Source organism: Sus scrofa, chromosome 4 (genome assembly GCF_054392235.1).
Source record: "Sus scrofa isolate SSC_HxYL_T2T_F1_AM1 chromosome 4, Sscrofa_HxYL_maternal_Yorkshire_Landrace_v2.0, whole genome shotgun sequence".
NCBI classification, from domain to species: Eukaryota; Metazoa; Chordata; class Mammalia; order Artiodactyla; family Suidae; genus Sus; species Sus scrofa.
In genome coordinates, this window is record NC_139386.1 from 33242904 (window position 1) to 33267871 (window position 24968).

Here is a 24968-nt window from a genome sequence, read left to right on the forward strand (position 1 = left end):
ATCAAAACGACTATAAATAGTTATGAGTGTCTTCGGCACTTCTGGTAGATAGCTGCCTAATAAATGTACAGATCCATGTAATAGGGCATTTTTCTTTTTAGAATATGAATGCATTAATTGAATGCACAAAAGAAAATAGTTTATGAAGCAATATATATTCTCCTAGTATTAATTATATATCTTTCTTATTATGCTAAAAGCATACTCTATGAAATTAAATGTATCCAATATATTTTGGTCTCTAGGATAGGATAGATATAAAGAGGTTTATTGCAGGATATCTCTGACATGTTACAGAAATAGTGTCTTGTATTCTAGACTTATTCTACTAGTAAATTAACTCATATAAACAAATAAGCTCTTGAAATGAGTTCTAATACTAAAGTCACATAGTTTGTCTCAGGAAAATTATGTTCTTAGTTGTACTAGTTACCAGGATTTACCAGAGAAACAATGATACAAAAAGTTTTGGGGGAATGGAGAGGAAGATAAAAGATTTCCACTACAGTTAATCATTTTTAGTTAATATCCCTGTATCCAAGTTTCTGAATTACTTGCAATGAATCCTCTTTATTTTCAAAACAGAGTAAGATTTTGACTAGTGATAATAAAGTGAGATATGCTGAGAAATAAGATCCAATCAAATTTTTATATATAATTCTTTTTACATTACCTATAAGAAAAGTATATGAATACTGTATCTTCTTACACAAATAAGTTGAACCAGGTACTAAATATCAATGTCAGAAAGTATCACTCCTCACCCAATACAGCCAAAGTAAAAGCCATTATCTTCATTCACAACTTTCCAAAATGTCCCCAAGTCCTTCATCACTGGTCCTGGGTCTTTCTGATGTGCACGTGTATTCTGCCTCTGAATCTTTGCTCTTGTTCTTGCCTGACTAAACATGCCCATTTTTCTAGGTCCAACTCATGTCCTACATTCTCTACAACTTCTTTTAAAAAACAGCTGAACTGACCGATTTCTCTTTACTCTGATTAATTGATAAGCATATTAAAATGTAAATTATTCGTAAGCCAAAAGATCCTTTTAAAATGTTGAGAGTAAGGCATATTTTTGAGTACATAATATATAACTAGAGTGCTATGTTATTTAATCTACCAAAACCCCTATAATGTTGGTACTAATATTCTAATTTTATAAAAGGAAATCGAGTGTTAAAGAGGTTTCCTCAAAGATACATAGCTAGCAAATGGCAAAAAGCCTAAAAAGTCAAACTCAATGCCATTTCGTTCCAAATCCTATGAAAAAGAGTACATTTTATAAAATATTATAATGGCCCAGTGTGTTAATTCTTAACTGACAAGAAAGGTCGGTGCACCCCACCTACTCAATACGCCTAAATTTTACTTACTATCTCAAAGGAAGTTCTCTTAGGCTTTTTAATCAACAGAATTATTGATTGACTCTATAAAATGTTGCTCATGAAAATTCACTGTAGGAGTTCTACAGTATTCTTCCCTTCTAAATAGTACCTAAAAATCACAATGTCTTCACATGCATTCCACTATTAAAAATCTTTTAGCACATTAGGATAAAATAGAAATTAAGAACCCATTGTTTAATAATGGAAATTCTGTGCTTTTATTTTGATTCCTCATGTTAATGAATAATGCTTGCAATATATTTGTATTAATATATTTGAAATTATTTTATAGTCCTATTTAAATTAAATTCTTTTATTTATTTCAAAAAGAGTTCAAAAGTAAGAGCAATCGTGACATGGTAATCTACAGTACTTTAAAATAATAATGAAACCACATGGATCAATTTCCCCAAAATCTTCTGAATTACTTGAACATTTTTGTTAAACTAAAAGATTTATAAATGTAAAAACTAGAAAAACATGACATTTCAATTATGACTAATTCAAATATTAACTAATACCAAAGATTAGTCACCAAGGATTTAATAGCATTTTTTTTTTTTTTTTTTGGTCATTAACCCAAAAGTTATTTGCCTTAAAATATTAAGAAAATATTATGCAATTAATATGACAGTGAGTATTTTTGTTTGTAAGTATAATTGTATAGGTTTACTTTAATTTAGTCTGTTGTTCTCTATAAGACTTAGACTACACTGCCTTCAGAAAAAATACCAAGTCTATTCCATAAACTTGAAAGATTTAAAGTCATTTCAGACTTTTCTCCCTCATCATTTCCTTAACAACACTTCAATGAAGAAGGAATGTATGGATCACTATATAAATAATTTCCAGAAATTATCAAACTCATTAAAGTTCTATTAGGAAACAAAAAACTCATTCAGCTACCCTAATATGATCCTTCCAACTCCTAACCATACAACATAATTACCTTTCGTTCACTATTATTGTACTTGATGAACATCAATTTATATAGGTAGCATGCCTACAATTACCCCTAAAGACATAAACCACTATGAAAAAAATCAAATAAAGAGACATTACCTTTCATTTAACACTAATAAAGATACTAATTTAATAATTTCTTTCTTCTTAAGACCTCAGACACAAAAGCCAATTCTTGTTTGATACTACTGAAGACTAAGATATTCCCTATCTTTTCTTCTGGAAAAGCGTACTCCAACACAATGAAATTATAAGCACGAATTGAGTATAACCCTAGATTTAGACAAAACAATTAAATTTATAAAGATTGACAGCAAATTTTCATATCAGTTGATTTAAAACCCTCCAAGTGTTTTTACTGAAATTAGTTTAAGATGCATACGAAGACTTCTGAGTTTGCTTGTTATTTTATTATAATAGTCTCTGAATAGTAAATTAAACTTTCTTTCCTAATCCTTGTCTTAAATCCATTTGATAGTTTGAGGAAAATACAGTATTTTTCATTAATATATATAATCAATCCATGAAGTAGAGGTTAATCAATCTGCTTAACTTAAAAAAATTAGTGGTAATTTATGTATTAAAACATACCATATTTCTTCTAAGTTATATCATTTTTAATGGAGCAAATTCAGAGAATTCTTCTAAGTACAGAGGTCAACAAGCATAATTCTTTAAGATGCGTAAAAGGTTGACTGAAAGCCATGAGGAAAAACCTCTTCATGAATCAGTGTTTATGAGTTTTATAAACAAACCAGTCTTGTCTCAACACTTTTATATATAAAGTTACACTGGTTTCCCTGATGACTGTAAAATACTTTAAATTTATTTTCTCACAAAAGTATTTTTCTATGTAATAACTCATTATAAGATAAAAATAATAAAACAACTTGTTTTCATTATGAGTCTCATTGTAACCTTGCGTGCAAATTCACTTACTTAACTGGCTTAATTTAACAAAACATCAAAACTGCAAGAGCAAGATGAATTTTTTTTCTTACCAAAGAAAATGCTGGTTTTGTTTCTTTAATTTCTTTTTTTTAATGATGTGATGGTCATAAGAATCAATGTAGTCATTGTAAAGGAAGCATACGGTTTTAGAAACTAAGATAAGAAATACCCAAGTTTGGGATGAAAATATTTTATGGTAATATCTTCTTCCTGAAGGCAGCAATAAATTATAAGGTCTAACAGTATTTAATCATGTTTACCTGTCTCTATCTGGAGAATAGTGGTCATCCATGACACGATGTCTATCCATTCGGCTAATTGTGTTATAATGGCCTGTAGTAGAGCGTGTCCCTCGAAGTCCCTGTTCCACATTCCGACTGAAATAGCAAGGGCCATTAAATACCTTAATAAACCATAACTACATACTACACTAAGAAATAGTTTATCAAGGAGTTCCCATCGTGGCGCAGTGGTTAACGAATCCGACTAGGAACCATGAGGTTGCGGATTCAATCCCTGCCTTTGCTCAGTGGGTTAACGATCCAGTGTTGCCCTGAGCTGTGGTGTAGTTTGTAGACATGGCTTGGTCCCGTGTTGCTGTGGCTTTGGTGTAGGCTGGCGGCTACAGCTCCGATTCGACCCCTAGCCTGGGAACCTCCATATGCCGCAGGAGCAGCTCAAGAAAAGGCAAAAAGACAAAAAAAAAAAAAAAAAAAAAAAGAAAGAAAGAAATAGTTTATCAATAAAGATAGCAGAAAAAGATAAAAACCACTGTAATGTCAAGTCCAAGTTTTTGTTTTCTTTTAACTAACTGCATCTCTGGCTAAAGATAAAATTTCACCCAGAGGTTGACACTAAAGTTAGGAGATCGCTGCTGTAACAAAGATAAGACATAAAATTAAGTTAATATCAGTGGGTACAGAGATAAAAAATATCAAAACCATTAATGGATGACTCCCAAGTATAGAGTAATGATAATGAGATATGAAATACAGGAGGAGGAATGTGATGGAGAAAATGAGTTCAGCATGTTGCTTATAGATAATGTATTGGTGGATGTTATTTTAGGGATGATTGTTATTTGCTTTTTAAAATCTAAACTAAAGTTTTTAGGGAGTTCCCGCTGGGGCTCAGTGGTTACAAACCCAAGGAGTATCCATGAGGATGTGGGTTCGATCCCTAGCCTTGCTCAGTGGGTTAAGGATCTGGTGTTGCCCTAAGCTGTGCTGTAGGTTGCAGAAGCAGGATCTGGCATGGCTGTGGCGTAGGGCAGCAGCTGCAGCTCCAATTCGACCCCTAGCCTGGGAACTTCCATATGCAGTGAGTGCAGCCCTAAAAAGACAAAAACAACAAAAATAAATAAATAAAAAGAAAGCAAAAAACTGAAGTTTTGATAATTGATAAATGACTATTTTTTAAGCTACCATTCTTAGCCTGGATTGTTTATTTATATGCCTCTTTTTCACGATAGAATAAACCTTTTCCATAAGCTCCTGTTATTATGGGCTTCATATTAAATGCAGGTGAATCTAATCTAAGACACATGCATATTTTCTATTGCCATGTTCAAATATTCCATCCCCAGTAAAACTCAAACATTTTTTTTCTCTTAATGAGGAAGTGTTTAATTTATTAAAGCCACAAATTCAAAATCCCATTCTCTCTTGCACTTCAAATTTCAGATTCCAAGTTGTATTATCCCGCTAATAAGTCTACCACATTAGAGAAATTACTTTTCAGAAGACTTAATAATTTTAGTCCCATTTACAAATTTGGTTAATTCAACATCTTCACACATTTTAAACTATGTTTATAAATTAAACATAGTAGATTTTCTTAATTACTTCAATTTTCTAAATTAAGTAAATTTTTAAAGTGCATAATAGTGTTACAAATTAGATAAGTTAAATTTGTTCTCTTAGCCCATTACCATGTATAAAATTAAAATTACAATTAAAAATTCTAAGTCTAAAACTAATCAATTACCCATTTAAAATTAAGTGCTATGAGACTATCATTCTAAATTTCTTTAAACATTGCAAGTATATAAAATGTGAAATTCTGCACATATTTCCTGTTAGGAACCATATTATTTCCATAGTTCTTATTCCATTAAGCCTTTCGGTACTTAACAGGATTGATCAGAGTTTTCCACTAGGCCTAAGACCTGGAGTTACTGATTTTTCAAGCAATTCTTCCCATTGCCTGTACATTCATTTTTGTTTCCACATGGTTGTTCTTAATTTTAAAGCCCCATCAAATGTTAATTTTTTCCTATTTGTTAAATTATCAATATCTATATCATTAGTATAATTAGTTGGGTCTAACTAGATCTGCTCAATATGTATATGAGACTGGAAGTTGGATCTTCTTGATAACTATGAACTCTTGCAATAATATAAAAGTCATCCAAAGTTATAAAGTAGCCCATATTTCATATTACTCTCATATGTAGACTATTGAAAAGCATTTGTATTTTTCCTTAAATAACTTTTTTCTATAATAATTTATCCTTAGGGATTTCTAGTAATACCTTATCACAAACAGGCTTATAATACCATCCTACAAATAAAATGAGTACGCTATCTTACCTTTGTGGAGGAGGGACACTGGGTGACCATGATCTAGTCCTTCCTATAACATCTACTCGGTGAGGAGACCCTGATGGTGAACAATGGTTTGACGACATTACTTGCTCTGGCACTGACAATGTTGAGCTTTGAAGATCTCGACCATTGTGTCGATAATCTAAAGCGAAAATATTGAGATTGTAGTTATCTACATACCAAGATCTTTTGAATTTTTTACTTTACTGAAAAACATACAATATTGGTAAAGTTGAAAGGCTTTGAAAATATCAATTGTAAAACATAATGGATAAAACATAATTCTATGAAAAAATAATATTTTATAAACACCTAATGGAAAAGGAATGACAAATATTCAAACAGATAGATACGCTATCCAAGGCATTCTGCTAGATAGAGTAAAACGTTTTTACACAGTTCATAATCTTCAATAAAAGACTCAAGTTTATTCTAAAAACATTATCATGTCTTCAATGACCTAGAAGAGCTTCAAATAGTTCTTTACAATTATAAATATTCAAAATAATTAACTTGACAAAAAGTTCATAATTTGCATAGTCTACTATTGTTTCTCTAAGAAGTAAACAATATTAAAAAGCATTCTGGATATCATTTGAAGTAAATATGTAAACTCTGACAGATTCCAAGGGATTTGAAATTATCTCCATACTGTTTTTATAAACATTAAAATAAGGGCTATAGTATTATACTTTTTGAAAAGCTATGTTTCAAATGCATTATTAAAGTACAGTGTATAATGAAAAATCTATGTCTCAAAAATGACAGTGGATTTCAAAATAGTAAAATATAGGATATTGCACAGCAGCCTTCTCTCCTCAGTAGATTATTAAATGATTCACTATATAGAAGAAAAAATTAATACTAATGTTGAGACCAAAAAAAATGATGTTTCATGATGGTGAAAAATAATGAACCCAGAGTAAACACTTTGAACTGTGTAGATTTTCTAAATACTATTCTGTAGTAGCAAAAATTATTCCCGAGTATTAATCCAAATACGAATGATTCCTGAAAAGTGTTTTTATCAAAAGATACAGTTCCTTTAACAGAATGAAAAATAATAAAATTATCAATTTTTTGTCATCTTGGAAATAGAAAATAAAAGAATTGAGATGTGCCAAAAATGGCACCATGATAAAGATATTTTTGATGAAGAAAATCTGATGTGGCTACTAAATACTTAATAAAGAGAAGTTGAAAATTCAATTAACAAAGGAATGGAATGTAAGTATGAAAAAAATTTTTTTAATTTCTTTTTGTCTTTTTAGGGCCACACCAGTGGCATGGAAAAAATACTAGTTACATCCAAGCAAGAGATCATAGGAAACAAATAAACAAATATGAATATTAATAATTAATATACTACCATATTGTTCACCTTTAGTGCAAAAAATGTTCAGCACTACACTAGTGCAAAAAAGATAGTCATTGAATTTTCAAAACATAGTACACTGGTGGCATGAAATTTGATTAATACTCTAACAAAACTATCCAACAGAAATTATCAGTCATTGATGGAACTGCAGCACATCTTACCTCTAATAAAACCTGTTTTGTTCAGGAGAAAACTGGTTATACTTATGAAACATTTTTTCAGAATTTATTAAAAAATAGCTACTTACCTAAAATACTAAATCATCAGGTAAATTTCTAACCATAAATGAGGCAATATTTTAAACTTCAGTATCATAATTTCAAAATGTAGCTGTACCTCATACTTAATCAACGTAAAGACAATGGAAAATATTTCAAAAAGTTCATTCAAATATTTGACATATTTGGGTATGTTAGCGATGTCAAAATTATTTAATCTTTTCTCACACTTCTCAAATTTATAGTGAAGTCATTATTTAGTAGCTTATAAACAGAAAATTGGTAAGTACTTATGTGACATCTTTCAGAAAAAATATTTGATATAACAATTGGTATAGGTATTCCAGCAACTTAAATTTTTTAGTTTAAACTTCCATAAGGCTCTTTTGGGGCTGGGATAAAGAGATAAGTTCTTTGTATCTCATATTTTATCTATCTATCTATCTACCTACCTAGCTACATATTTACTGGTAATTAATGAGTTACACTTCCTTCTTATTACTATAAAATAATCGTGAAGGTCTTACCTGATACCACACCAATTCCATCATCACAGTCATAGTCAGATACCTCACTATCACTTATTCTCTTTGACCCTATGAAGCAAACAATAGCAATAATTTAAAATGCTGATTAAGGAAAAACAAACAAAAACTTCACCAATCGGAAAAACAAACAAGAAAGATTTTGATAGAACACTTGAGAATAAGGAACACAGAGAGAAGAAAAGTCATTAGCAGCTCATAAACACCTGTTTTCATGTATAATCCACTATGTGACAATATTATTCCTGAAATGTATGATAAAATCCCTGAATGGCTTAAATCTTGAAATGATATTAAATAATGTATGTAAGGGATTCAGTGCTGATTGATAAAATCTATTGGACAAAAAGCTGAGTCAAAATTAGGTCAGTTTTAGATGCTTTTAGACAAAGGCCCCTGGGTCTAGGTAAATTTCATAATATATACAATATGTTATATTCAAAGGCATTCAAGTGTCTTTTTCTGATATGCATGACTAATAAATTAAATATACTCACTTCATTTTTCACACTTATGGAGAGGAAGCATAATTTAAGACATCCTTCTTTTACTATTACCTTAGCTGTTTCTCTGCTGCTCTAAGTTATGAGGAATTATCTACAAACACATTTACATTGTGAAATGTTATGTTTTCTAAGACAAAGCCTGAGAGAAATAATCACAACAAAACTTTAAATTGTTAATCACACTATGGCAAAAATAGCATTTAAATTGAATTCAGAAGAGCTTTGATGGCTAAAGCAGATTAAGTCTTCACAATAAGTATGAAATATAGAACATATATAAATAAACGTTATAACTTTTTTTTTTTTTCTTTTTAGGGCCACACTCACAGTATATGGAGGTTCCCAGGCTAGGGGTCTAATCGGAGCTGTGGCCTCTGGCCTATGCCAGAGCTACGGCAACTCCAGATCCAAGCCACATCTGTGGCCCACACCACAGCTCACCGCAATGCCACATCCTTAACCCACTGAGCAAGGCCAGGGATCAAACCCACAACCTCATGTTCCTAGTCAGTCCACTGAGCTACGAGAGGAACTCCTTAAATTTTTTTTTTTTTTTTTTTTTTGCTTTTTAGGGCCATATCTTTGGCATGTGGAAGTTCCCAGGGTAGGGGTCGAATTGGAGCTGCAGCTGCTAGCCTATGCCACAGCCACAGCAACACGAGATCCAAGCCACATCTTCGACCTACAGGGCAGGTCACAGCAATGCCAGATCCTTACTGAGCAGTCCAGGGATCAAACCGGCATCCTCATGGATCTTGTTGGGTTCGTTAGCACTGAGCTACAAGGGGAACTCCCTATAACTTGTTTTTTTAATACATCTTTTCTCCTATATGTGACTCAGGAATAAGCACACCTTACACAAGAGAATCCTTTATTAAAGCATTTTCCCCTTCCTTGGTATCAGAAAATATTCAATGATAAATGAAGACAGTGTTGCTATTTCAAAAGAGGACTTGATATGTCTGTCTACTTCTACTACATATTAGTCATAAAATAGATTAAACTCTGTTATCAGAAAATAAATCCTTCCTTGTAAGATTTATAAAACACTGAAGCTCATATTGTGTAAGGTGTGCAATGTTAAAAATTCAATTAAAACATTTAACGTGCAGTTATAACATTCTAGGAATGACTGCCAATATTTGCAACTACCTCTTAGAAACACCCCCATGCACCTTTTTTTCTTTTGTTTGTTTTAATCCCTGCCCTCTTGAGAGAAGGAGAGTTGTTTTTCCAGGAACTACAATCTTGTTTTTCTCATTTTGGTGTTTTTTGTTGTTGTTTTGTTTTGTTTTGTTTGTCTTTTTAGGGCCACAGGTGCAGCATATGTAAGTTCCCAGGCTAGGGGTCAAATTGGAGCTGCAGCTGCTGGCCTATGCCATAGCCATAGCAATGCTGGATCTGAGCTGCATCTGTGACCTACATCACAGCTCACGGCAACACCAGATCCGTAAATTAACCCACTGAGAGAGGCTAGGGATTGAATCTATGTCTTCAGGGATACTAGTAGGGTTTTTCACTGCTGAGCCACAACGGGAACTCCTCTTTTTGGTAGTTTTTGATAGACGACACCTATCTTTTTGAACACTGCATGAACTCACTATTTTCCTTCCAAATCCATGTCTCAATGCTTTAGACCCAACTGAATCTGAGGCTTTTATAGCACAATTATGAAATATAGACTGCATTCCCCACTAATATCCATTTCAACCCCTTCTATTTAACACTGTACTTGCATGACAGCAAAACACAGCAAGGAAAATAAATGAAAGGCATACAGATTATAAAGCAAGATATAACATAAACAAATAAATTAAAAAATCTTAAGGAAGCTATAAAAAACTTAAGACTAACCACTCAACTCAGCAAGGTTCTTATAGTCAACAAAAAATATATTTCTAGAGGATAACAATGAACAATTAGAAAATTTTTTTCAAAACCACAATCATTTATAATAACATCCAAACACATGAAATGCTTAGGAATGCATTTAACAAAAAAATGTGCAACACATATATGCCCCAAACCATAAGCCACCACTGTATTAGTTTCCTGTGACTGCTGTTTAACAAAGTGCAGTTGTAACAAAGTGCACTGAGCAGCTTAAAACAACAGAAATTTATTGTGCCACAGTACTGGAGAGCAAAAGTCCAAAATGAGAGTGTCAGCAGTGCCATGCTCATTCTGATGTCCCTATGGAAGAACTCTTCTTTGTCTCTGGCTCCTGGTATTTGCCCGCTACCTTTGGCACTCTTTCACTTGTAGGTGTGTTATTCCAGTCATTCAGTCGTCTTCTCCATTAAATTTCTTAAAGATTGTATGGCCTCTGTGTATGTCTATCTCCATTTCTAAATTTCCCTTTTATATGGTCAGCAACCATAGGATTTGGATCTACAGTTATGACCTCAGAAATAAAAACTTGATTACCTCAGTAAAGAATCTATTTCCACCTAAGTTCACATCTGGAGGTACTGGTTAGGATGTCCACATATATGTTTGGGGAGACATAATTTTAACAACTGTTAAAAATTAAAGAAAATTTAAATAAATGGAGAGACTTTTTTGCAAATTTGGAAACCATAAGTTATTAGAATAACATTCTCAGTGTGCTAAAAGAAAACGAAAGTTATTCTATGCCTTTTTTTTTTTTTTTTTTTTTTTTTTTTGGTCTTTTTGCCTTTTCTAGAGCCGCTCCTGCAGCATATGTAGGTTCCCAGGCTAGGGGTCAAATTGGAGCTGTAGTCGCCGCCCTACACCAGAGTCACAGCAATGCAGGATCCGAGCCGTGTCTGCGACCTACACCACAGCTCACCGCAATGCCGGATCCTTAACCCATTGAGCAAGGCCAGAGATCAAACCCGCCACCTCATGTTTCCTAGTCCAATTTGTTAACCACTGTGCCACAAAACAGGAACTCCAAAAGTTATTCTAGAATTTATGTCTAGCTAAGCTTTTAGGAATGAAGAAATAAAAATATACTCGGAAGATCAAAGCCTGTTTCTGATTCTTCACTGAAAGAACTTTTAAAAATGTGTATTTCAAAATGGAGAAATTTACCCCAGAAGAAAGGCATGGGGGGGGGGGAGAGTAAAGAGAGGTGTAAAAATTCAGATAAGTATAAACAAACTCTTTATGAACAAAATGACAATAATTATAACAACTACTAATTTGGAAACCGAGGTAAAATTCTGGCAGAAATATATTAAATGGTAGAGGTGAGGTTGTAAATCAGATTTTTATGTTTTTATATAGTTTGGGGGTAAAAGGCAGAGATGTTAATATTACTTTGTTAAGAATATATATTATAATTTCAATAGTAACTACTGAAAGAATAGAGATTAAAAATAAAAAGCAGAGTGTACAGAAAGTTAGAAAGTTATTTATATGCATGTGTTTGTGTATGCACAGTATATATCTCTGCAAGAAAATAGAAAATGCTGACAGTGGTTCATTCAAGGAAGGAGAACTAATATTTAAAAAATTGGGGAGTTTCCATCGTGGCACAGCGGAAACAAATCCGACTAGGAACCATGAGGTTGTGGGTTCGATCCCCGGCCTTGCTCAATGGGTTAAGGATCCGGCATTGCTGTGAGCTGTGGTGTAGGTCACAGACACGGCTTGGATCTGGTGTTGCTGGGGCTGTGGCGTAGGCTGGCAGCTGTAGCTCCAATTAGACCCCTTGCCTGGGAACCTCCATATGCCGTGGGTATGGCCCTAAAAAGTGGGGGAAAAAAAAAAAAGAGAGCGATGAAAGATTTTCTTCACTATATACACTTATCTTTATACCATATGAATGTACTACTTAAAATTAGTAGCAAAATTTTCATTTGTAGATGAAAAGCATTTATGTTCTCTATCTGTTGAGAGTATGTTCTATTAATTCAAGATGGTTAACTGTGTAGTTCAAATTATTAGGAGATTTTTACTATGATTGTTTTTTTAAATTTCCCCTTCCAAATCTTTCTGGTTTTTAAAATTGGTGTGATATAACCAAATCTAGGATTTTAGATGCTCCTCCAGCTCCTGCTGGTTCTCCTCCTAAACCTTCCTCCAGACCTGTGCCAAGCACATGGGTAGATGCACACAAGGACATCAGCTTCTTCTGTCAGTCACCCACAGAATTAGGGTTTAAAGGGAATAAGAGACAGGCACAGGTTCGAGTTTGCCCTCATGCGTTCTCGTTTTCCTTGATTTTCCTATTTTTCATGCATTGTACCTTCCCAACCTGATCCATGACCTATAGTGACCTCAGAGCCACTGCTGGTTGAACAGCTCCAGACTTTTCACTAGGTCCCGTCTGTGGTCTTTGCCAAGTGACTTTCCTCAGATTGTCTAATCATACTTTTACAAACTTTACAAAAAAGTCCCACTTTATCCTATAATTTTATAAAGTTTAATCTTTATAATAAATTTCTTACTCCATACCTCTATTAGTGCTTCAGCTTTCTGGTTAAACTTTAACGTATAATATTTAATTCTTAAACTATCTACAGTATTTTTTTTTTACATGTTGCAAGAGAGAGAATTTAATTTGATCTATTTTTTATTCTTTATGGATAATTTCTTTCAGCTCTTTAATTAAATTGACTTTTTCCCGCTATTGGTCTGACATGTTACTTCAGATCCTCACACAAGACAGTTTTATTATATATAAAATTCTGCTTTAGGATCTCTACCTATTCTACCGATTTATTCTCCTGCCAGTTGCACACTGTGTTAAATACACTAAATGCTGAGATCTCGTCAAAGAATTACCTCCTCCCTATCCTCATAAGAAGCACTCTAGCTATTCTTGTCTCTGTAGATGCTATACACTTTCCATAAAGATACCTGATAAGACTGGAATTGAACTGAATCTACAAATCAAATGGGGAAATTGACTACAATGTTGAGTCTTCCAATCAGTCAGCTATGGCATACATCCATTTATTTAAATGTTCTTTCATTTTTTAATAACGGTTTTAAACTTTTCCTATGCTAGTTTTATACAACTTTTATTAGATTTATTCTCCGTGTTGGATATTCTCTGTGACAACTGCAGATTACATCTTTTAAAATGTATTTATTCTGTTTGATACTTGCATATAGAAATGCAACTGATTTTAATATATGAAGCCTACATACTGTACATACTGCCCTCTTGATAAACCATATTTTGTCTTTAGATTTTTTTCAAAGTTTGAGGTATATAATCATATCACCTATAAATAATGATAATTTTATTTCTTCATTTGAATTTTTAACTCCTTTGAATTCTAAATTCTTGTCTTATTGAACTAAGACCTCCATTACAATCATTCTCTTGTGTGGGCTTTATAAACAATAATTCCATCACTGGCCATTAATAAAGAGATTTCCTGTAGATATTTAACAGACATTCTATCAAGTTGAAGAAGTTTTTTTCTAACCAATAATTTGCTAACAGATATGATTACAAATTTATGTTGAATTCTATCTTTATTCATTATTGAAAATGAACATAGTTTTTCTTCGCTAATATGTAAATGTTTGTTATCACAATAAAAGATTTTTATAAAACTTTTAGAAATGATTTGTTATTTTTAAAAGCTTTTTTAGTATAAAAAAACACTTCCTGGAGTTCCCGTCGTGGCACAATGGTTAACGAATCCGACTAGGAACCATGAGGTTGTGGGTTCAATCCCTGGCCTTGCTCAGTGGGTTAAGGATCCGGCATTGCCGTGAGCTGTGGTGTGGGTCGCAGACGTGGCTTGGATCCTGCATTGTTGTGGCTCTGGCGTAGGGTGGTGGCTATAGCTCCGATTAGACTCCTAGCCTCGGAACCTCCATATGCCACGGGAAGCGGCCCTAGAAAAGGCAAAGAGACAAAAAAGACAAAAAAAAAAAAAAAAAAAAAAAAAAAGCAAACTTCCTAAATATAGGAGTGAAATGGAAATAAGAAAAGGAAATAAATTTCCTTTCTTGAGTGATTTTGTAAACTTGGTATAAAAGTTATGTTTACTGTAGGTGAGCTTGGAAATATTCTTCCTTTATGTATGTTATATGCCAGTGTTTTATTAGATTTAGATAACTTGTTAAAGTTTAGTATAAATCACCTGTAAAAAAATGACCCAATCTAGGGTTTTATTCTTTAAAAAAGTTTTACTTTAGCTTTCAACATATTACTAATATTTGTGGTTATAGGAATGTTCCAATTTTATTTCTTACCCAGTTTAAACAAATAGTATTTTTCTAGGAATTTGTCCATAATGTGTCCATATTTTCCAAGTTACTGGTGTATACTTATAGATGGAATTCCATTAACTTAATTGAACTTATAATATCAACTTTAAATGAAATTATCTCCTCTTTTACTCCACTATTTGTGCCAAATCTGTTCCTAATGTCAGAATTTTATCTATTTAATTATTTTTTCCTTGCGTTAGTTTTATATTTCATGCATTACTTCACATTATACATAATTCTTAGAATTATATATAAAAGGAATAATATAGTATATAGTCCTTTTGATTCTCTTCTTTCACTCAGTATAATTATTCTGAGTTTCATTCATGTTATTAGTGTGTATCAACAGTTCATTCTCTTTTATTGGTGAGTAATATTCCATTTTTTGTCTATACAACAGATTATTTTTCCATTCCCTAGTTGAGGGTCATTTGGGTTGTTTGGGTCATTTGGTTGTTTGAAATAAATATTCGTGTACAAGCTGTTGTAAAGATACACACTTTCACTTTGGTAAACACCTAGGAGCGAAATGGCTGGGTTATATGGTAGATGTATAACTTTTTTTAGAAATTGCCAAAATATTTTCCAAAGACATTATAACATTTTACATTTCCACAAGCAACGTATGCGAATTCTCCATTTTAGCAATTCTAAAAAGTGTCTAATGGTATTTCATTTACATTTCCCTAAAGACTAATGTTGAACATGTTTTCATATATTTATTTTCCATCCATATATCTTCTTTAATGATCTTTCATATCTTATGTCCACATTTTATTGGTTGTTTTTCCTATGGATGAGTTTTGACAGTTCTCTGTATATTTTGGATATCAATTTTTTACCAGATATATAATTTGCAAATATTTCACCCAGCCTATGGCCTGGCTTTTCATTATCATTAATAGCGTACTTTAAAGAAAAAAAAGATTTTCATTTTGAGGAAGTCCAATTAAATGGAACACAATTTTGATGCCCTAAGAATTTTCTGCCTAACCAAGGGTGACAAAGTTTTCTCGTAGGAGTTTTATAATTGTAAGGTTTACATTGATCTATTTTTTTTTTGGTATTTTTATTTTCTATTTTTATTTATTTATTTATTTATTTTTTTGTCTTTTTGCTATTTCTTTGGGCCGCTCCCACGGCATATGGAGGTTCCCAGGCTAGGGGTCCAATCAGAGCTGTAGCCACTGGCCTACGCCAGAGCCACAACAACGTGGGATCTGAGCCGCATCTGCAACCTACACCACAGCTCATGGCAACGCCGGATCATTAACCCACTGAGCAAGGGCAGGGACCGAACCAGCAACCTCATGGTTCCCAGTCGGATTCGTTAACCACTGCGCCACGATGGGAACTCCTACATTGATCTATTTTGAGTTAACTTTTGAATGGTGTGAAATGTGGACAGAAGTTCATTTTTAAAACTATATATACCCTTTTGTATCTGGCATCTTTGTTTAGCATATTTTTAAGTTCAACCATGAAGTTGTATGTATTGGTACTCTGTTCCCTATTATTTATAGTAATCGATTGTATGGATACCACGTTCCACTTTTTGAACATTATGCTGTACATTCATGCACAAGTCTTTGAATGGATAATCATTTTCATTTCACCTCCTTGTCAGTGAACTGCTAGGTCATATGGTAAGTATATTTTTAATTTTTTAACAAACCACCAAACTGTTTTCCAAAGAACTATATCATTCCACATTTCCAGCAGTAAATATATTAGGGTTCCAGCTTCTCAATATCCTTGCCAAAATTTGTTATTATCCATTTTTATTATATTGATTCTAGTGTATATGAACTAATAATATGGTTATAATTTCCATTTCACAAATAATGATTTTAAGCATCCTTCCATGTGCTTATTTGTCATCCATACATCCTCAACCGTGAAATCACAATTCAAATTTTTTGCCTACATTTTGACTGTATTATTTATCTTCTGATATTGAATTTTAAGAGTTCTTTATATATTGTGGGCACAAGACCTTTGTCAAACATATAATTTGAAAACATTTTCTCCCAGTTAGTGGCTTATCTTTTTACTTTCTTAATGATGTTTTGAAACCAAACATTTAATATTTTTATGAAGTCCAATTTATTTCTTCATTCTTCTATTGATTGTGCTTTTGGTGTAAAAAATAAATTTCATAACCCAAGGTAATATAGATTCTCTTCTATGTTTTTTATCTAAGAGTTTTATATTCTTAGCTCATAGTTAGGTCTATGATCCATTTTTAAGTTAATTTTTTTGTGCATGGTGTAGGTATAAGATAATCTTTTTAACATGTGGATATTCAATTGTTCCTAAACTATTAGTTAAAAAGATGATTCTTTTTCCACTGGATTGCCTTGTTACCTCTGCTGAAAATCAAGTCACCATGAATATAAGGGCTTACTCTTACTTCAAAATTCTGAATTAGGTTCCCTTTATTTCTAGGTTTATCATTATGCCAGCTCTGTAATATTACAATTACTTAACTATAGTTTTAAAATCAGGAAGTGCCAGACTTTTTTGGCTCTTTTGAATCCTATGCATTTCTATATAAATTTTAAGATTAGCTTTTAATTTCAGTAAAAAATCCTGCTTAGATTTTGATATGGATTATATTGAACTGTAGATGAATCTGGGGGAGAATTTACATTTTAATATTGAGTCTTCCAATCCATAAATGTGAAATATCTCTCAATTTATGTAAACTGTCCATTAATATTTTCAGCAATTTTTTGGTGATTTCCTTACTATGCACTTTTGCACTTGTTTTTAAAATTTAATCACAAGTATTTTAAATTTTTTCTATTTTCAATGAAAATATTTTAAATTTCCTTTTCAAAATATTAGTATATATAATACTAGTACATAAAATACAATTGATTTTGTATATTGCTCAAGTATCTTGGGACTTTGATGATATTGTTTATTAGTTTTGGTAGTTTTCTGTGAATTCTTTACAATTTTCTACATACAGAATCATGTCATCAGTGAATAAAAAGTTTCACTTCTTCTGTTCCATTCTGAATGCCTTTTATTTATTTTTCTTGCCTGACTACCTTAGAGTCTCCAGTGCACTGCTGAACTAAAGTGGTAAGAACAGACACCCTTGCCTAGTTCCCAGTTAAGGGAAAGGAATTCAGTCTTTTACAATTAAAAATTGTGCCAGCAACTTTGTAGGTTGTCTTTATCAGACTGAGGAAGTTCCCCCCTTTTCCAACTTTGCTGAGAGCTTTTATTGAGAATGGATGTTGGACTCTGTCATAGCTTTTTTATCTCTTCATATGATTACATGGGTTTTGTCCTTTTTTTCTATTGATATGTTGAATTGATTTTTAGTAAGCCAACTTTACATTACTGGAATAAATCCTTCTTGGTTACAATGTATGATTTTTTACATATTGCTAGATTTTATTTACTAATCTTTTATTGAGGATTTCTATGTTTATACTCAGATATTTATCTGTAGTTGTCTCGTGATATGTTTTTCTAGCTGTGGTATTAGGATAATATTAGCCTTATGGAACTCACTGGAGAATATTTCCTTCTGTTTTACGCTCAAGGAATTTTAGAAGGATTGGAATTTCTTTTTCTACATACCACAAAATTCACTGAATTCATCATTGGTGAAGCTACAAAGCTGAGGCTTTTTTGTGTATGGGGGAAGATATTCATTATTGGTTCAGTGTCTTTACATGCTACAAGTTTATTCAGATATTTTGGATCAGTTTCTGTAACTTTTGACTCTCTAGAAATTTGCCTATTTCATCTACACTGTTTAATTTCACAGCATAAAGATGTTCATTATATTCCTATGTGATTCCTCAAAGTATTCCTATAGTAATCTTTTTAATTTCAGTTAAACTGGTAGTGATTTCCAATGCATTTCAATAATTTGTCTTTTCTCTTGGTCAGTTTTGCTGAGATTTTCAAAGCACCATAGTCAATTCCTTCTTAGTTTTGTTTCATTTTGGTTTTAGTTTTCATCAACTCGCTATTTATTTTCTATTTGTTCTATCTGTTCTTTATTCCATTTTTACTCTTTCTCTGTTTTCTTTTGGATAAAATAAGTATTGTTATGGTTCCATTTTCTCTTTTCTGTTATTAGCTATAACCCTTTGTTTTGTGGTTTGAGGGCTTAACTGTACATATTTAACTTGTTACAATCTTCTTTCAATTCAAATACTACTTATTATATAGTTTAGTATAAAAACACTAGTTATATGCTTTTGTTTTTCTTCTCCTAACCTTTGTGCTGCTGTTGTCATATATTTCACTTTAACATATATTACAAACCCTATACAATATTGATATTCACTTTAAAAGTCAATTACATTTAAAGGTATTTAAATAATATGAAAAAATCTTATATATTTACCCATGAAGTTACTATTTTGGGTATTCCTCATTCTTTTACACACCTATATTCTATATCTCTACTTGATATCATTATTCTTCTGCTTGAAGGACATCCTTTAACATTTGTTATAATACATGTTTTGTAGTGATGAGACCTTTTAGTCGTTTTTTGTTTGAAAAAGTATTTTGCCTTCATTTTGAAAGAAATACGAATGGGTATAAATTCTAGATTGATAATATTTTTGAGTACCTGCACTCTTCCCAATGAAAAATTAGCAGTTATCTTTACCTTTATTTAGTTATGTAATGAGTTTGTTTTCTCTGGATGCTATAAGATCTTCCACTTGTTATTGGTTTTAAATAATTTAATATGCTTTGGTATATTATTTAATGTTTCTTGTGCTTGGAGTTCAGTGAGCTTCCTAGATATGTGGTTTTATGGTTTTCATCAAATTTGGACAATTTTCAGCCATTATGTCTTCAAATATTTTTCTCCTTTCCCTTCTCCTTGCCTACAGGGACTTAAATTATGTGTGTATTAGGCAGCTTCCAGTTGTCCACAGTCCACAGATGCTCTGTTATTTTTTCAACTTCTCTTTTCTATTTATGCTTCACTTTGCATAATTTCCATTGTTGTATCTTCATGTTCACTAATGTTATTAAAACATTGTTTTAATGTAATGTAATGTAATGTTATTAAAACATTGATGAATGTTTGTCATCAATGCCATTTAGTATATTCTCATTTCAGATGTCATAGTTTTTCATTTCAAGATGTTTATATTGGTTCCATTTATATCTTCCATGTCTCTCCTTATATTCTGAACATAAGGAATACATTTCTATAACTGTCTAGTATCTATATCTACTAATTATAATATCTATACTAATTCTTGTTTAGTTTTGATTAATTCACAACCTTTTTAAAGGGTCTTTTTTTTCTTTTCTGCATACATGGCAATTTTTAGTTAGAGGCCAGCCATTGTGAATGTTACACTGCAATATGTTGGATATTTTCCTATTCCCATAAGTTTTCTTAAGCTTTCTTCTGCATGGAGTTGTCATATTTAGAAATGCTTTGGTCTTTTCACTTCTTGCTTTAAAATTTTTAGTGTGATACAATGTTCAGTCTAGAGTTATTCTCCACTACCGAGTTCAGAAATTTCTGCATACTCAACACAATGTCCCATAAACTTGATGTTTCCTGACTCACTGAAAAAAAAAGAAAAAAAAGACACTATTCTCAGACACCATTACCTCTAATCCTTTCAGGTGGTTCTTTCACCACCGTTGGGTATATTCCTCCATTCATTCATGATCAATATTTAGCTGAACACTTGCGATGACTCTCTGTGGATCTTTGTGTTCTCTCTCTGCACAGTCCTCTCCTTTCTAGTAGTCTGTCCTGTTGACTCTAGTCTTGGTCTCCCTCAATTGAACTTTATTTCCCTGTAACTCAGAGAGTGCATAGGTTGCACTGGGTATCTCCCCCCATGCTGTGTGCAGGAAACTCTCTTTAAGATTGGTAGGTAAGGGGAATTTTAGGGTTCAACTCATTTGTTTCCCTTCTCTTAGTAATTACTGCCCTTAGTTGCCAGTTACCCAATATTATTCAATGTTATTCAGGCATTTCTCCATTTGTATTGTTGTTAGACGAGGTGAGGAAAGTCCAGTCCCTTTTATTCAATTTTAGTTGTAAGTGGTAGCTTTCCTCAACTTCAGTGTGCTATTCCTGGGGTTTTAAAATAATCTCTTCTTAATATTATTCAAGAAGATAATTTTTTAAAATATAAAAGTTCATTAGACTAAATTATTTTAAAATATTTACCTTACTAAAACTGCTAAAAACAAGGGAAGTTCCAATCATCAGTTTAAAAACATCAGTTGAAGTATATTGACATATACTACTCTGTGCATGTGTGAACTTAAAGGTCATAATACATTGAAGTAATAAAACTAAATCTATTCAGTTTCCTTGAAAGACATGACAAAATGGCTAAAATGATGGAAACTATAGCAAATAGTGCAGTTTTAATTATGTTTTAATGCGACATACTGAGAATTTTTAACACTGTCCCTCAAGTGAAAATTACATTCATATAAATTCAAAAGTTCAGAAATGGTGCACATAACATACATAACACAATGTATACTGAAACATAGTTCACTGATGAAATAATATATTAAATGAGACAAGATTAGAGGCACTGAAATCATTGATCACTATATTTCAAGAATTTTTTTTTTTTTAAGGGCTGCATTTGTGGCATATGGAAGTTCCCAGGCTAGGGGTCAAATTGGGGCTGCAGTTGTCGGCCTATGCTACAGCCACCGCAATGGTGGATCTGAGCTGCAACTGTGACCTACACCACAGCTCATGGGAACGCTGGATCCTTAGCCCATGGAGTGAGGCCAGGGATTGAACCCACATCCTCATGTATACTAGTCAGGTTCTTAACCCACTGAGCCACAACGGGAACGTCAACAAATGATTTTTAATACCAAAATTATAAAATGAAGATACTGGAAAAGTTCTACAAATAGGAAAAGGAAGTTAGTGACATTTTGTTTAGGAATTTAACATATGCAGAATAGCCAGACAAAGCACAAAACAACAAACCAATTAAACTGAGCATATGAATACATGCATTAAACACTGTGCATGCTAAAATTTACCTGAATTATATGAACATAAGGCTTTATCTGGAAAAAAAATGTTAAAATGTCAAAAATATATTTTAAAATCTTTATATGCTAAAGGGACATTAAAATCTAATTTCTGCTTTACATTACAGACTGTAGTTTAACATTTTCATTTAAAAATTTAAAAGGACATACTAGTTCAGAATAAAATAACAAAGGAAAATGCATTGTAACTAAATTAGTAAAAGCTCAAGTTATAAATATGTTTGTAGAAACTTTGATTAAATCAAATAATTACAGGCTAAGAGAGAAGCACATATTAGTAAGAGAAGGTACACAAAATAAAAAATTAATAATAGGCCTGCCCTGTATCCTAATGGTTATTATTTCTATTTTATACCATGTGGCCATATAACATACTATGTAATATAAGAGATAATTGTTACACATAGAAATTTGGAATGCAAGAATAAACTAATGAACTGAAACTGAAGGGATCTTAGAAAAGCATTATTCATATTGGAATTCCTGATTTTGGAAAAAGCATATTTTAAAATTGATTATCTTTTTGGAAGAAAAAAACTTTGAAAATTTATAAAGGACAAGTTATTTTGATATTCTCACTCAATGAAAACTATAAATGTAGAAATCATCACAAGTTAGCAGAATACAAATTAACTCAATTCTTCTAATTAATTGAAAGATAAGGAGATTATCACCTGAATATACACTAGAAATTTAAAGGAATGTATGAACTATCATGCCACAAAATACTGCAGTAGGGAAAAGGGGGAGGCCATAATACCTGAAAAAAGTAAATATTTATCTTGATACATCTAAGCTATTAGCAAAAAGGTAAAAAATCTAAATGTTTTAAATATAAATCTAATGTTCATTTAAAAAAATTTAAATTTGAATGACTTGATTCTGAACCTTACTTAACAAATAGAGAAGTAGTACATTTGGTATTATTTTACATGATTGGTAATTGGTAATTCACACATTGCTGGAATTACATAGAGTGCTTTGAGGGAAAAAAGAACTTTGTTCTGGCCACTATGTAGAAATTTCATAAGGACGTATGTGTAAAATTGTGGAAAGTAGAAAAATAGTTGAATTAAATAATTTAAGTGTTTAACATTTTATTAAGGCCATATTCCCATAAATTAACAATAAACTGAACCAACTAGATTAAACTAGGATTTTTTTAAAAATCAGTACAAATTCTAATTCATTTCAGCAACACTTACTCTAATTATCAGGTTTCAAACTTACAACATTTTCATTTAAAATAGACTGAATTTTTAAAAAGAATAAAAACATAAAATAGATTGAATATATTTGTAATAAGTTTTTAAAATCTATTGATGATCTGCTCTGAGTTTCTTTCCATTACTTCTCCATAGAGCTTTGTTAAATACTCATTTATATTTTTTTTTACAATGCTTTAACATTCTAACTTTTTACATTTAAATTTTGTTAATTCTGAAATTAATTTTGGTATATGGTGCAAGGCAGTGCTGTGCTAGTAATGGTTTAACAGTTATCTATCTGAGGGGAATAAGAGCCTTGGTTTGCAACATTTGCCTATTTCCATAAAATAAATACTTCCACAGAGCCAATTTCAAGTTACCAAAGTCACTTTATGCAAAGGGAACAGATGTATACACATTTTGTTCTGTCTCCAGCATATCCCTGGAAAAGAATTGCTGACCACACTGAAATTAAAATGTAATGGGAAGTAATGACCCTAGAGGAAGTTACTAAGGTAAACTGAAAGTAAAAAGACTTAAGATGCTTCAAGGCGTTAAAAACTCTTACTATATCACAAAGTAAAAGAAAACTGAGAGTAATAATAATGAAGAATTTAATTATCACGAAAATAAACACAATGAAAATAAGAGATAAGCTACAGCAATTTTTCTAAACAAGAAAAAAGCAGAAGGTAAAGTAATATTTTAAAACCTGTACAGGAGTTCCTGTCGTGGCGCAGTGGTTGACGAATCCGACTAGAAACCATGAGGTTGCGGGTTCGATCCCCGCCCTTGCTCAGTGGCTCAGTGGGTTAACGATCCGGCGTTGCTGTGAGCTGTGGTGTAGGTCGCAGATGCGGCTTGGATCCCGCGTTGCTTTGGCTCTGGCGTAGGCCGGTGGCTGCAGCTCCGATTCAGCCCCTAGCCTGGGAACCTCCATATGTCGCGGGAGTGGCCTAAGAAATAGCAAAAAAAAAAAATAAAACCTGTACAATCAACAGATCACACATGTAAATAATTGATAAAGGAAAACTGTCATATAAAGATGTAATCACAAGGTACGAAGCAAAATAATTGTAGGAAAAAGTGTAACAGTGGTATGTTATACAGTTAATAAATAAAAAAAGTTACTATGATGCTATATAGTAACATTTACTATGATACATTTAATTGCTATGATGTATATAGATTTAAATTATAATAGAAATTAACTGTTACATAATATTCCCTTAAAAAATTGAACATAACTGTAAATCTAAGTAAATATATATATTGAAAAAGTGTTTTACATGCCGATACAATGAAAACTTTCAGTAGTTTTCAAATTCTTTGTAGATATCTTTGCATCATGTCAAATTCTTTTTATTAAATATGTAGAATGATTTTCATAATCATACTGATTTACACACACATGCAATTCCTGTTAACATATACAAACCCCAGAGTTTAGAATGGATATATATTTAGTAAAGAAAATATTTTTGTAGTATTCTCCCTATTTCACTTCATTCTGTTGTTGGTTTTCTTCAATGGTAACTCTGAATTATAAAACTTCATTCTTGGGAACAGGGTTTCCATATGAAACAACAGTTCTCAGTAAAACTGAGAGTATCCTCCACGTTGATTTATGTATAATTATATAATATATATAATGCCTTTTTTCTCAAGAACTCTAGGATAAAAATACAATTTCAAATCCTTCTTATATCTTGAATGATCTGGTCTTTATGGTTTAGTGATATATTTAACTGGTTTAGTGGCATATTTAACTTTTCTATTTCAAAGGTATTATTTGAGGATTTTCTGTAAAGTACTCTGTTGTTAAGCTGACCCCCCCAAAATGGTTTTTTAGTCACTTATACTACTTTGTCAGTTTTAAACTCAGAGGCATTCTCATATGATTTTCCTTTTTATCACTACTGGTCCAATATATATGCCCCTGGGAAGAAGGGAA

The 24968-nt window shown here is 32.1% G+C and overlaps 1 protein-coding gene across 50 annotated transcripts in view; it reads right to left on the reverse strand.

Annotated features, from left to right (window-relative positions):
- The window catches only part of RIMS2 (regulating synaptic membrane exocytosis 2), a 617675-nt gene that overhangs the window by 233262 nt on the left and 359445 nt on the right, over positions 1-24968 (reverse strand). For 33 of the 50 annotated variants that reach the window (XM_085021919.1, XM_085021921.1, XM_085021928.1 and 30 more), the window contains 3 exons: positions 8032-8100; positions 5894-6050; positions 3563-3679 (listed from right to left, as the gene is read on the reverse strand). In XM_085021919.1, the coding sequence (XP_084878045.1) occupies positions 3563-3679; positions 5894-6050; positions 8032-8100 (343 nt within the window). Of the gene's footprint in view, positions 1-3562; positions 3680-5893; positions 6051-8031; positions 8101-21794; positions 21822-24968 lie in introns of all 50 variants that reach the window. The other 17 variants (XM_085021923.1, XM_085021931.1, XM_085021934.1 and 14 more) reach the window with 1 other exon arrangement.